The following is a 13,330-nucleotide window of genomic DNA, read 5'->3' as shown; positions in this document are numbered from 1 at the left end:
GGGGGTCGTGAGAACCCAATTTATAGTTGGTCTGTCAGAAGTACAGGTGACAATCTGGACTTGCAATTGGCATCCGCAGTGGTAGGTAGTCGCATGGAACTGAGCCTTCAACCAGTGAGGTCTGCAGTAACTCCAGACAGTTAAGGTCAGAATTGCTTGGGATAGCCCCTTTGGCTCCCTGAGCAGCACCACGGCAGGTGGGAAGAACAAACACCTTACAAAAGGCAGCAAAAAGGGAGGCAAGAAGAAAGTGGTTGATCCATTTTCTAAGAAAGACTGGTATGATGTGAAAGCACCAGCTACGTTCAGTATAAGAAATACTGGAAAAAACACTAGTCACGAGAACTCAAGGAAGCAAAATTGCATCTGCTGGCCTCAAGGGTTGTGTTTTCGCAGTGAGCCTTGCTGATCTGCACAATGAAGAAGTTGCATTTAGAAAATTCAAGCTAATTGCTGAGGACATTCAGGACAAAACCTCCCTGGCGAATTAGCATGGCATGGATCTTACCAGGGACAAAATGTGTTCCATGGTCAAAAAATGACAGACCTGGACTGAAGCTCAGGTTGATGTCAAGACTACCGATGGTTATTTGCTTCATCTATTTTGTGTTGATTTTACTTAAAAATGCAGCACCAACAGGTCCGCCAAATTCAGAAAAAGATGATGGAAATCATGACTTGAGATGTGCAGACAAATGACTTGAAAGGAGTGCTCAATAAATTGATTCCAGGCAACATCGGAAAAGACACAGAAAAGGCCTGCCCATCTATTTATCCACTCCATGATGTCTTTGTTAGAAGAGTAAAAATGCTGAAGAATCCCAGGTTTGAACTGGGAAAGGAATGTTCATGAAGCTTCATGGTGAAGGTAGTAGATCTGGAAATGCTACTGGGGATGAGACCAGTGTAAAGTTGAACGAACTGATGGGTATGAGCCACTGGTCCAAGAATCTGTTAAAATTCACACATCTAATGGTGACAAATAAAAAATCTTATTTGTGATGTTTAAATTTAAAAATTGCTTGGTATAGAAAACCTACACATTTGGTGCCAGAAGTACTGTCAGTACAGAAAAACATAGTTTAGCTTTACCTTCTATGATTTCCTATAGAAATTATATCTCTGCAAGCCATTTGGCAGCCTTCAGACCACAATATTACTATTTGCTGTTTTTTATTAGACTTTATTTTTTAGATCAGTTTTAGGTTCACAGCAAAATTGAGCAGAAAAGTACAGAGTTCCCATATACCCCCCCAGTTGTCCCTATTATCAACATCCTCCTCCAGAGTGGTACATTTGTTACATCAATGAACCTACGCTGACACACCACAATCACCAAAAGACCACATTACAATTCACTTATGGTGTTGAACATTCTATGCGTTTGGGAAAATATATAAGGACATGTATCCACCATTACAGTATCACATAGAATACTATCACTGCCCTAAAACATTCCTTTGTACTCTGCCCATTCATCTTTCTCCCCCTGCCCCAACACTGGCAGCACTGATCCTTTTACTGGCTTTGCGTTTTGCAGAAGTCACAGAGTTGGAATCACACAGCGTGTAGCCATTTCTGATTGGCTTCTTTCACTTAGTAATGTGCACTTAAGTTTCCTTTATGTCTTCTCATGACCTGATAGCTCATTTCTTTTCAGCACTGAACAATATTCCATTGTTCCACAGTTTATCCATTCACCTACTGAGGGACATCTTGGTTGCTTCCAACTTTTGGCAATTATTGAATAAACACCCATGTGCAGGTTTTTGTGCAGACACAAATTTCCAACTCCTCTGGGTATATGCCAAGGAGCATGGTTGCTGGATCACATGGTAAAAGTACATTAGTCCTGTAAGAAACTGCCAAACTGTTTTCCAAAATGGCTGTACCATTTTGAACTACTACCAGCAATGAATGAGAGTTTCTGTTACTCCATACCCTCACCAGCATTTGGGGTTGTCAGTGATCCAGATTTTAGCCATACAAATAAGTGTGTAGTGGTATCTTGTTTTAATTGCATTTCCTTGATGACATATGAGGTGGAGCATCCTTTCATATGCTTATTTTCTATCTATGTGTCTTTTTTGGTGAGGTGTCTGATGAGGTATTTGGTCCATTTTTTAATTGGGTTATTTATTTTCTTATTGTTGAGTTTTAAGAGTTCTTTATATATTTTGGATAATGGTCCTTCATCAGATACATCTTTTGCCAATATTTTCTCCCAGTCGGTGGCTTATCTTCTCACTGTCTTGACAGTGTCTTTTGCAGAGGAGAAGTTTTTAATTTTAGTAAGTCCACCTTGTCCACTCTCTCTTTTATAGATCAAGCCTTTAGTGTTGCCTCTAAAAAGTCATCACCATACCCCAGGTTGCCTAGATTGTCTCCTCTGCTAACCTCATCACCATTAGTTGACTATATATGGACATACTGAGGGGCCATCATGGGGCTGGTCCTTAAGACGGAAGATGAATAAGGCAGCAAAACCCTCAAGCATCCTGAAGCACTACTTACAGAAACTCAGTCACCCACTAACACAGTGACTCTCGGGTGGGAGAGATGAGAGAAGTCCCAGTACAGCTGCATGAATGTGGCATCAGACTCACGAGCACAGGCCCGGGAGCAGGCCTGCCTGGATGCCAGTCCCAACCCTGCCACTCACTAGCCATGTGCCCCTGTGTCTCAGCTTCCTCGTCTGGAACATGAGGAAACTATTTACACCCACTTCACTTCACAGTGCTGCTGTGAAGATTAAATGATGTAATCTTGGTGAACGGCTCGGCATCACGCCCAATCACACCAGGACTGCACAAGAAATGCCGGCACTTGTACACTGTCCCAGATGGGGACTCAGGTGCACCGTATGACAAACTATTCAAAATGATCACTGCTTTACATTTTTAATCATTGTAGGTCATCTCATTTTGAAATTTCAAAGAAGATTAAGGTATAGGCTAATTCTCACGTTCTATGGTCATCCAATAAATCAAGGAATCAAAATAAATGAAGAGCATGTGGGAGGTGGCAGACACAAGCTAGCAGGAAAAGTGCATGGTTAAAATCTCAACGTGGGAGGCTGCCTGGGTGGCTCAGTCGTTAAGCATCTGCCTTCGGCTCAGGTCATAATCCCAGGGTCCTGGGATCGAGCCCCACATCGGGCTCCCTGCTCAGCGGGAAGCCTGCTTCTCCCTCTCCCACTCCCCCTGCTTGTGTTCCCTCTCTCGCTGTGTCTCTCTCTGTCAAATAAATAAAATCTTAAAAAAAAAAAAACTCAACGTGGTGACAGCAGTCCATTTTCTTTTTTAAAAACACACAATTCCCATTTAAAACAAAACAATTAAAATTTTAAGTGAGAAGCTCAATTCGTGTAAAATTACATTACTGGTTTTTATTTGTACTAATCTAAGAGAGGAAAACGAACTATGAGTATTTAAAAATTAAACCACAGAACTGAGGATAATTTATTTCTCAGTGACTTCAATAAGAATCTGGTTCGAACCATGGCTAATGAAACAAAGCATAGTTCTATTTTCTAGTGTAACTACAAAAATTATATTCAGCAGAATATCAAAACTGAATACTACTTTTAAAAGTACTTGTAGGGGCACCTGGGTGATTCAGTCGGAAAAGCACGCAACTCCTGATCTCAGGTTTGTGTGAGTTTGAGCCCCATGCTCGGTATACAGATTACTTAAAAAAATTTTTTGTAAAAAGTACTCTTAAAAAGGGTAACTGCAACTAATTAGGTGATTAAAAAACATGCACATAATGTCAAATGTATCTCAATAAAGTTACAAAAAACCCACATAAATATAATCATTTCCATTTACTTATTTATTTATTTAATGTCAGGTGCAACCCAACAAGAGGTTCAAACTCACAACCATGAGATCAAGACCCGAGCTAATACGAAGAACTGGACACTTAGCCAGCTGAGTTACCAGGGCATCCCTCATCTCCTTATTTTAAAACTGATTAAATTATGTCCCCCTGATCCAAAACTCAAATAAAATCTATTTCATGCAAAAATAAAAATGAGATTAAAATAAAAAAAAAAAAAGGACTATGACCTGACTCATTTATAAGCCAATCAAATATATGCCTCCTGTATTGGACTGGTCAATGCATGAATCAGTCAAGGACCAAATGTTGTAATTTTTTATGTAAATAAATGTCAACTGATATTTTTATAATATAGTTCAAACAATACAGTACTTCCCCCTTCTTACCAGCCAGGGGATACGGTCCAAGACGCCCAGGGGATGCCTGAAACTATGCACGGGTTGTACCAACCCTACTTGTGTTGTGTTTTTCCCTACACATACACAGCTGTGATGAAGTTTAATTTATAAATTAGGCCCAGTAAGAGATTAATAGCAATAACTAACAATAAACTAGAAAAATTACAAGCACAGACTGCAATAAAAGTTACGGGCATGGGGTCTCTCTCATAGTGTCTTCCTGCCCTGTATGCGCCCTTCCTGGGGCGGTATGAGGGGACGTGAGGTGACTTTCTGAGGCAGGCTCCGGCCGCCGCTGACCTTCTGATGGTAAGGTAGGAGGGGGGTCACCTGCTTCTGGACATCGGCTGGCTGTGGCTAACTGTAGCCAGGAAGCAAAAGTGGACATGAGGAAAGGGGGACCACCGCATACATCTGCTTATCCCACTTTCAACAATTACCTTTAATTGTTTCCTCCACAACTTCTACCACTCGATCTATCTGTTGAACCTGAAAAGAAAACAAATTGTTAGACAAGCAATTTACATGGATAAGAAACATTAATTTGTGTTGACCCTTCTGCTTGAGTCAGTGTATCACATTTCCTAAGCACACGCATGTAGGTTTTCTTTAATTAATGCACTGGGAGATATTATAAAAAATATTCTGTATTAATGTTTTGTGTTACAGTGAAGTATGAAATTACCACTCTCCTGTCCTCCGATGATAACTGAGGAGATCATAATACATTTAAATAAACTGCCTGCGGTTCTGTTAGCATAGCCTATCAACATAAACTCAACACATCCTGAGATATTAAACTGACGTTTAATTAAAACATGCCTCTTCACACACACATTCTCTTCTTTTCATTCTTCAAGAAAAATGGCACGAAATGACAACCTACACAAAAGGACATGCTGGTATTAAGGAGATCTACCCCAAATTCTAGGCTTTATTATTCTAACACAGAAGCCCCTTTCTAATGGATGTCTACTGTGTGCTGGGCACTATGCTCACATCGAGGGGACAGAAAGTCAAACAGTAACAGCTCCTACCCTAGACACCAGTGACTAAGGGACAGTCCCTGGGCTGCAGTGGAAACACAGAGGAAAGGTCAGGAATTGTGACTGAGTGATCCACGAATGCTTCTCAGGGAACCAAAGGTGAATCGAGGGATAAACCAGATTAAGACAGGAGAAACCCACTAAGGAGACGGAGTGAGAGTGGCTAGGGTGCAGAAGGAAAATGAGAGAAGCGAAGATACAGTAGGTAAGAAGCTAAGGGAAGAGAGAAAGTCAAAACACAATGAGTCATAAGCCGATACTACTTATGCCTTAAAAATCTTCAAATCACTGCTTTATCATAGAAGAAATACATGCTCATTGAAAACATTCAAACAAATTAGAAATATAAAAAGGAAATAAAGTAACCTGGATTATGCAACATCCTCTACTTCCACTCCTAAGATAATATCATTCATAATCGCTTAATAAGTAGATACCAAGACATTTTCCAATGCAGAACATTTATATATAGCTCTGGTCTGTCCTTCTTACGAATTATGAGATAAATAGGTAGACAGATAGATGAGAGAGAAAATAACAGATCTGCCTTTTTAATTTTTTTCTATACATCATCAGTACATATAGGTCTACTTCATTTATTTTACTAGCTGTCTAGTATCTCATGTATAGATACACCATAATGCATTTTCCCATTCCCCAACTGATGGACCCTTCTGTTATTTTTAATCTTTCATTATTATATAATGATGTGGCAGTGAACTCAACTGAGTAAGAACCTTTTAAAAAGTGCAGTGGCAAATCGCTTTTAAATATTCCTCTGGCCTCAGTGTGTTATGGGAAGCAAGGAAAGACTTGTGAGAACACACTTGGACTCGGCTCTGCCTCTGACCACTCATCCCAACATAATGGTAGTAGTTGCACTAACTATTGAGAAATTGCCAAAGGCAAAGTAAATCTCTGTTGCATCTTAGGTCCCAAACAAACCTACCTCACTGGAACCACTGGAACCACTAGGTTCTGGTTTTACGAAGAGAATTCGTATGGCTTCCTTACAGAATATGATCAAAGCCAGAATAACAGAGTTCAAAGAGGAGGAAAGTACCCAATAGGGTCAGACGCTACAGAGATAATAAGTTAACATAAAGACTGGAATATATACGCCTGATTTAACAATGAGGGAGTCAATGAACTTAGGGGAAGCAGTGAGTTCATAGTAATGCATCATAACTAAGAAAATACAACAAATAGAGACTACTCTTACAGACAGATGGGTAGAAAGGAGACATGGGTAGGACAAGGAAAGAAGACTTGGCCAAATTTCCCAGTGAATGGGGATGAATGACCAAGATATCAGCTGAGGATACAAGACGGAGAATAATAGTAATACAATATGAGAAAATCCAATGGTGGAATGAAAACATCAAAGTGTTCCTATGCAGCTGGAGACCTAATAGCTCAAAGGGATCACTGCATCCAGTCTTATAGCACATGGACTGAGAAAGAAGCAGTATTCTTAAAGAAGAGTCAGAATTACTTGTAGGAGGAGCAGTTAAAAAATTACAAAATTGAGGGTAAGCTAAAACTATAACATTCTTAGAAGAAAACAGTCATAAATGTAGATGAACCTTAGGCTAACCTTTAGGTTAGACGGTGATGTTTTAGATATTACATCAAAAACATGAACAACAAAAGGAAAAAGGTAAACTGAACATCATCAAAATTAAAACCTCCTGATACATCAAAGGACACCACTGAGAAAGTAACAAGACAAAACAGAAAATGGGAGAACATTTTTGCAAATCATAAACATGGTATGATTCAGATTTGTATCCAAAATACATAGAAGCTCCCTCAACTCAATAATAAAAAGACAAATCATTTAAAAATGGGCAAAAATGAGTGGTTCAGTCGGTTAAGTGTCCGACTCTTGATTTCAGCTCAGGTCTTAATCTCAAGGTTGTAAGTTCAAGCCCTGCACTGGGCTCCATACTGGGCATGGAGCCTATTTAAAAAAATGATAAAATAAAAATTAAAATGGGCAGGGGCGCCTGGGTGGTTCAGTCAGTTAAGCATATAACTCTTGATTTTGGCTCAGGTCATGATCTCAGGGTTGTGGGATCAAGCCCCTCATCGGGATCCAGGCTCAGCACAGAGTCTGCTTGAGACTCTCTCTCTCTCCCTCTCCCTCTGCCCCTTCTCCTGCTCTCTCTCTCTGTCTCTAAAATAAATAAATGAAATTGTCAAAAGAAATTAAAATGGGCAGTCTATCTGAATAGACACTTTGCCAAGGAAGATATACAAACGGCCAATAAGCCTATGAAAAAAAAATGTTCAATATCATTAGCCAACCAGGGAATGCAAATCAAAATCACAATGGAGGAATAGGGAGCTATTGTTTAATGGGTCTAGATTTTCAGTTTGTTAAAAATGAAGACATCCTGGAAGTGAATGGTGGTGATGGTTGCACAACAGTGTGAAAGCACTTAAAGCCACTGAAACACACCTAAAATTAATCAAAGGAGCAACTTTTATGTTATATATATTTTACCATAATGAGATACTACTTCATACCCACCAGGATGGCTACAATCAAAAGGACAGACAACAACAAGCATAGGCAAAGAGACAGGGAAACTGGAACCATCCTACATTGTTAGTAAGAATGTAGTAAAACGGTAGAGTGGCTTTGGAAAGGAGTCTGGTGGGGCCTCAAATAGTTCAACAGAGTTACAATATGATCCAGCAATTCCAGTTCTAAGTAGACACCCAAGAGAAATAAAAACATGTCTACACAAAACCTTAGACACAAATGTTCATAGCAGCATTATTCAAAATAAGCAAAAGGTGGAACCTACTCATTTCTCATCAACTGATAAACAAAAGGTGGTATATCCATACAACGAAATATCATTACATCATAAAGGGGAACATGTTATACAGTAGTCCTCCCCTTATCCACGGTTTCATTTACCTGCAATCCAGAACCAGATGGTCCTCCCTCTGACATATCCTCAGAAGGTCAATAGGAACCTAACTAAGGCTGGGTCACATGCCTACATCACTCACCTCATTTCATCTCATCACGTAGGCATTTTATCATCTCATGTCATCCCAACAAGAAGGATGAGTACAGTAGGATGACTATAGTACATGAAGGTATTTCGAGCAACAGATCACATCACATATTACATTATGTAAATACGATAACTTGCATGATACTTTTATTATAGTACATCATTGTAACTGTTCTATTTTATTAGCAGTAATTGTTAATTTCTTGCTTCACCAATTTATAAAGTAAACTTCAGCATAGGTATATACGTATAGGGAAAAAAACACAGTATATATAAGGCTCAGTACAATCCACGGTTTCTAGTGTGCACTGGGGATCTTGGAACACATCACTAACAGATAAGGGGGGGGCTACTATATGCTAAAACAGTATGCTAACTGAAAGAAGCCAGACCAAAAAAAAGTCAAATATTGTATGATTCCATGTATATGAAATGGCCAGCAACAAAGTAGATTCATGACTGCCTATGGGTGCCAGTAAAAGAAATGAGAGAAACTGCCAGGGAGTGCTGAGTTTCTTTTTGGAGGGATGAAAAAATTCTACAATTGATTGTGGTGATTGTGGCAGAATTCTGAATATATTAAAAACCATTAAATTACACACATTATATGAGAGCACTGTATAATGAGTATATTAAAAACCATTAAATTACACACATTATATGAGAGCACTGTATAATGTGTGAATTACAGCTCAAAAAAGCTGTTATTACTAAAATAATAATACGGGCCACCTAGGTGGCGCAGTCAGTTAAGCCTCCGACTCTCGGTTTCAGCTCAGGTCCCGATCTCAGAGTCGTGAGATAGAGCCCCATGTCAGGCTCTGCGCTCAGCTCAGAGTCTGCGTATGACTCCTTCTACCCCCCACCATGCGCTCTCTCTCTCTAAAATAAATAAATCTTTTAAAAACAATAATAATAATACAAGTTGAGGGTAGTCAAATGTTCTAATGCTGGAGGTCATGAAACTCAAGGAAAAACTGAGGAAATATTCCAAATTAAAGGAGCCTAAAGAAACCTGACAACTGAATTCAACTTTGCCTCTGGGTTCTTTCTTTTCCTCTAAAGGACAGTATTAGGACAACTGGCAAAAGCTGAGTAAGGTCTGCACGCTAACTTATAGTAGTGTAGCTATGCTAATTTCCTGATTTTTATATATATACTATAGTAGTATATGAAAATATCCTTGTTTTTGAAATGCATGCATATTCAGAAGTAAAGGGGCATCTATTTGCATCTTACTCTCCAAATGATCAGAAAGAAATGTATGTACGTGTGTGTGTGTGTATACATACATATATATATATGAGTTATAAGCAAATTTTGTAAAATACTAACATCTGAGGAATCAGGGTAAAGGGTATATGGTAATTCCTTTTGTTTGTAACTTTCTTGTGACTGAAATTACGTCAAAATAGAAGCTTAAAAATATGTGTATGTGTGTGTATGTATGTGTCGAAGAAACAGAGATCTTCTTTTGCACTGATGGTCACACGGAATTTGCTTGAATGTATGCAGCTTATAAAGATATTCTCTGATTTTTTAAGTACTCAATTACATTTGCTTTATGGAAGAAAAATCGATGTTCCCTATACATAATTTAATCGCCGGATGGTGGTGTGGAGGACCTCTAGGACTTTAAAAAGAAGGGCCTACCAAATACTACGACAAAGAAAAAAACAGCATTTGATTACAAACACACAAGGGGAAGTTCAGTGAATGACTTAAAGAAAATACTGTGCTGTGTCCATTTCTCATGAAGAGGATATTGGAGGAAGTGGTGGGAGAAAAAGAAAGAAAGGGAAGCAGAGCAGGAAGGGAGAGAAGAGTCAGGAGAGAGGGAGGTGGAGGAAGAGCGGAGTTAGAAGGCAAAAAAAAGAGCACACCTGGGAGGCAGGGAGAAAAGAAAAAACAATCACGAGAGAACAAACTCAAGATTCACACATGGTAATGAAGAATGTACTGAATTCATTCTGGAGAGAAAAGGAAAGCTGTTCTTAATTAATACTATAAATTGTAGCCCTGAATACACAAGAGCTTAGTTTCTGGCATATAATTCAAATAAAATAAATAAAACAGTATCTTGTGTCCTTCAGGCACTTAGTTATAAATACACAGGAAAAAAAAAAGACACGCAGTATGTTCTATTACTGACTCCATATGTTCTCGACAAGGAAGAAAGTAGTGAACAAACGATTCATAAATAACATTAATGAGTCACTCTGCTACAGAACTTTTAAAAGAAATCCATAAAAACATTTTATTCGGCTATTATGAACTACTCCAAATTTAAAACGCAACACATATTGAAGAAACAAACCTATACCAAGTCACCTAAAGCAAATAAAAGTGCTCTTCTGAAATTTCCTAATTGTTTAGAGCAGTGCTATCCAACAGAACTTCCTGCAATGATAGAAATGTTCATATGCTGTGCCGTCCAACATGGCAGCCATGGGTCCCATGTAGCTGCTGCATACTTGAAATGTGGCTACTGTGACAAAGAAGCGAACTTTTAATTTTAATTAATTTAAACAGTCACATGCGGCTACTGGCAACCATAAAAGGAAGTGCACTAAGACAGCCAACCCAGCCTGTGGCCACCCAGCCTGTGGCAATCTGTTACGGCAGGTCTAGGAAACTTACGCACACCTCAGACACAATTTGGCCAACTAGGCTAAAAAAAAAGTCCAGTCAGGGAGCAAGCGGATACTGTTCTGCAGCCAGAGGTTCTGCTTTAGGATGCATCTGGAAGTATCTTTTTTTTTTTTTTTTTGAACAAGGAGCAGCTAGATACATTAATAACTAGTAGTAACGCAGTGATAGCTAACATTTCCTGAGCAATTACTATGTCCCAGGCTCTGTGCTAACACGTCACCTGCATTATTACATTTAATCCTCACGACATTCCCAGGAAGTAGATACTATTGTTATTTCTGAGGCTAAGGGAACCGCGGCACAAGGATATCCAGCTAAAGTCTTGCCAAGGATTTTTCGTAGATCTTATCAAGGAATGGCACATGGGTGGCACATTTCATGAATTTTCCTTTTCCTATACACATGGAGGTCATTACTAAATGATCACAGAATGCTATCCAACTAAACCTGGACTTTCAAGAGACCCCGGTAACAACTACTCCCCCAAACCTTCCCCCACAAATCACCACTGGCATGCATGCATTCCCTTGACAAATATCTATTAAGCACCAACAAAGCACGAAGCACTGTTCTGGGGATATAATGGTGGAAAATACAAAGTCCCTGCTTCATGGGCCTTACATCCTAATGGGGGCGGGGGGCAAACCATGGAAACAACTGAAAATGTTCATTTCTTGTCATAACAGATGCTATGAAGAAAATCGAGTCTGGGAGTGGCCAGAGGTAGAGAGCGCAATTTCGCTACAGTGATCCATGTGAACCTCTGAACAGGTAGCATTAATCCTGGGACCTGAACCCTAAGACAGGAGCATCAACGTGAACCTCCAGGAGCTGAGACAGAAGTGATGGTGAATGAGGGGCAGAGCGACAGGAGAGGAGATCAGATAATTGGAGGAGGAAGGTTAGGTGAGACACTGTACCTCATGCTATGCAGTTTAGATCCTATTCTACCTGCACAAGGAAGTCACTGTGGGGTTAATAGAACTATTTCAAAAGCATCGCTCAGGGTAATTCTATTGAAATCATACAAAGACTACTGTTCACCTGCATTTCTCTATTATTTGGTGTAAGTCTTTTTCTATTTGCACAGATCTGGCTGGGGTTTTACTATTTCTAGACTTCATCCCAAGACCTCAAATCCTTTTAGAAGAGAGGTTAATACGTTATAGGTAGACACTGAACACAGATCCAAAGGAATTCTCTCATGGGCTCTCTTAATTTTGATTGTATGTAAATAGGACAACCTGTTATTACCATTCTAATTAAGAAATATCAGAGCAAAACCTCAAAACCACCTATCAACCTTTAAAAAGAAATGCCTTTCTATCTCTGTTAAGAACTAAACTATATAAAGTCTTTCCATCAAAGTCCGAACTTTTCACTTTTACCATAATGTTTAATTCAATAATCAGCATCTGATAGGTTAAAGTTCAATACTGACTTCTCTGTAAAAACAAACAAACAAACAAAAAAAAAACATTTTTCTTTCTAAAAATTTTTCTCCAAGCTGTGAAGGAAAGTCCCAGCTTCTATACATGGTGTTGTGAGAGAGCTCAACGTCCCAATCTCTAAAATTTGGGGAAGTCCATAGCAGTCACTAAGCTAATCCAACTAGAAAAAAAAAAAACACTGAATTCACAAGCCTGTGCACAAGTTTGCTCATGAGGTACACAAAAGAATATTGGATGCTACATGTGGTTTAACTTCTTGAACAAAATCTTCTCATTTCCCAATACAGTTTTATCTTCTTTCATCTCTTCACTGAGAAAAATTCTTCCCCAATGGTAGAAACAGCCTTTTCATCAAAAATTATATGGCACACATTCCACACGTCACTAAAAGCTTATTTGCTACCTAAATGGTACCAGTGAGTGACTAACACTCAGTAAGAGATAAAATTTACTAATTGACAAATAAGGCCAGGCTAGATGGATGCCAAGAAAAATGAGTATCTGTACCAGAAACTTCTTCCTCTTAAATCCAATTAAAATACCTATAAAACTTTCTGTAGCAGGAAAAAAAAACCAACTCTTTCAGCAATTACAACAAAACTCAACATGCTAAGCACAATTGTACAGAGACACACTATTTGGGACATTAGAATATTATAATCATATTAAATAACAGGACAGTATTTCCAAGTAAAAAAAATTAGTTTTAAAGTGATATTAAAGTTAAAAAGAGAGTAATAACAGAATCAAAACACAAACACACATGAGAGATGTGAAATATCAAGTAATAAATAATGCTGTCTGTCTCAGGCAAGATGATCAAGTCCTAAGCCCTAGAATCTATGAATACGTTCCCCTCCCTGGCAAACAGACCTCACCAATGTGATGAGATTAACCTGGATTCT

General features: G+C 38.9%; 1 protein-coding gene across 4 annotated transcripts in view; it reads right to left on the bottom strand.

The window, feature by feature from the left end:
* Positions 1-13,330, bottom strand: part of CDKAL1 (CDKAL1 threonylcarbamoyladenosine tRNA methylthiotransferase) — a 654,884-nt gene that overhangs the window by 448,650 nt on the left and 192,904 nt on the right. For all 4 annotated transcript variants that reach the window (XM_073877631.1, XM_025891077.2, XM_073877633.1 and 1 more), the window contains one exon: positions 4,682-4,730. In XM_073877631.1, the coding sequence (XP_073733732.1) occupies positions 4,682-4,730 (49 nt within the window). The remainder of the gene's footprint in view (positions 1-4,681; positions 4,731-13,330) is intronic.

Source organism: Callorhinus ursinus, unplaced genomic scaffold (genome assembly GCF_003265705.2).
Source record: "Callorhinus ursinus isolate GAN/ISIS: 27379988/994484 unplaced genomic scaffold, GSC_fseal_2.0 scaffold26, whole genome shotgun sequence".
NCBI lineage: Eukaryota > Metazoa > Chordata > Mammalia > Carnivora > Otariidae > Callorhinus > Callorhinus ursinus.
This window is presented reverse-complemented; position numbering and strand designations above follow the sequence as displayed.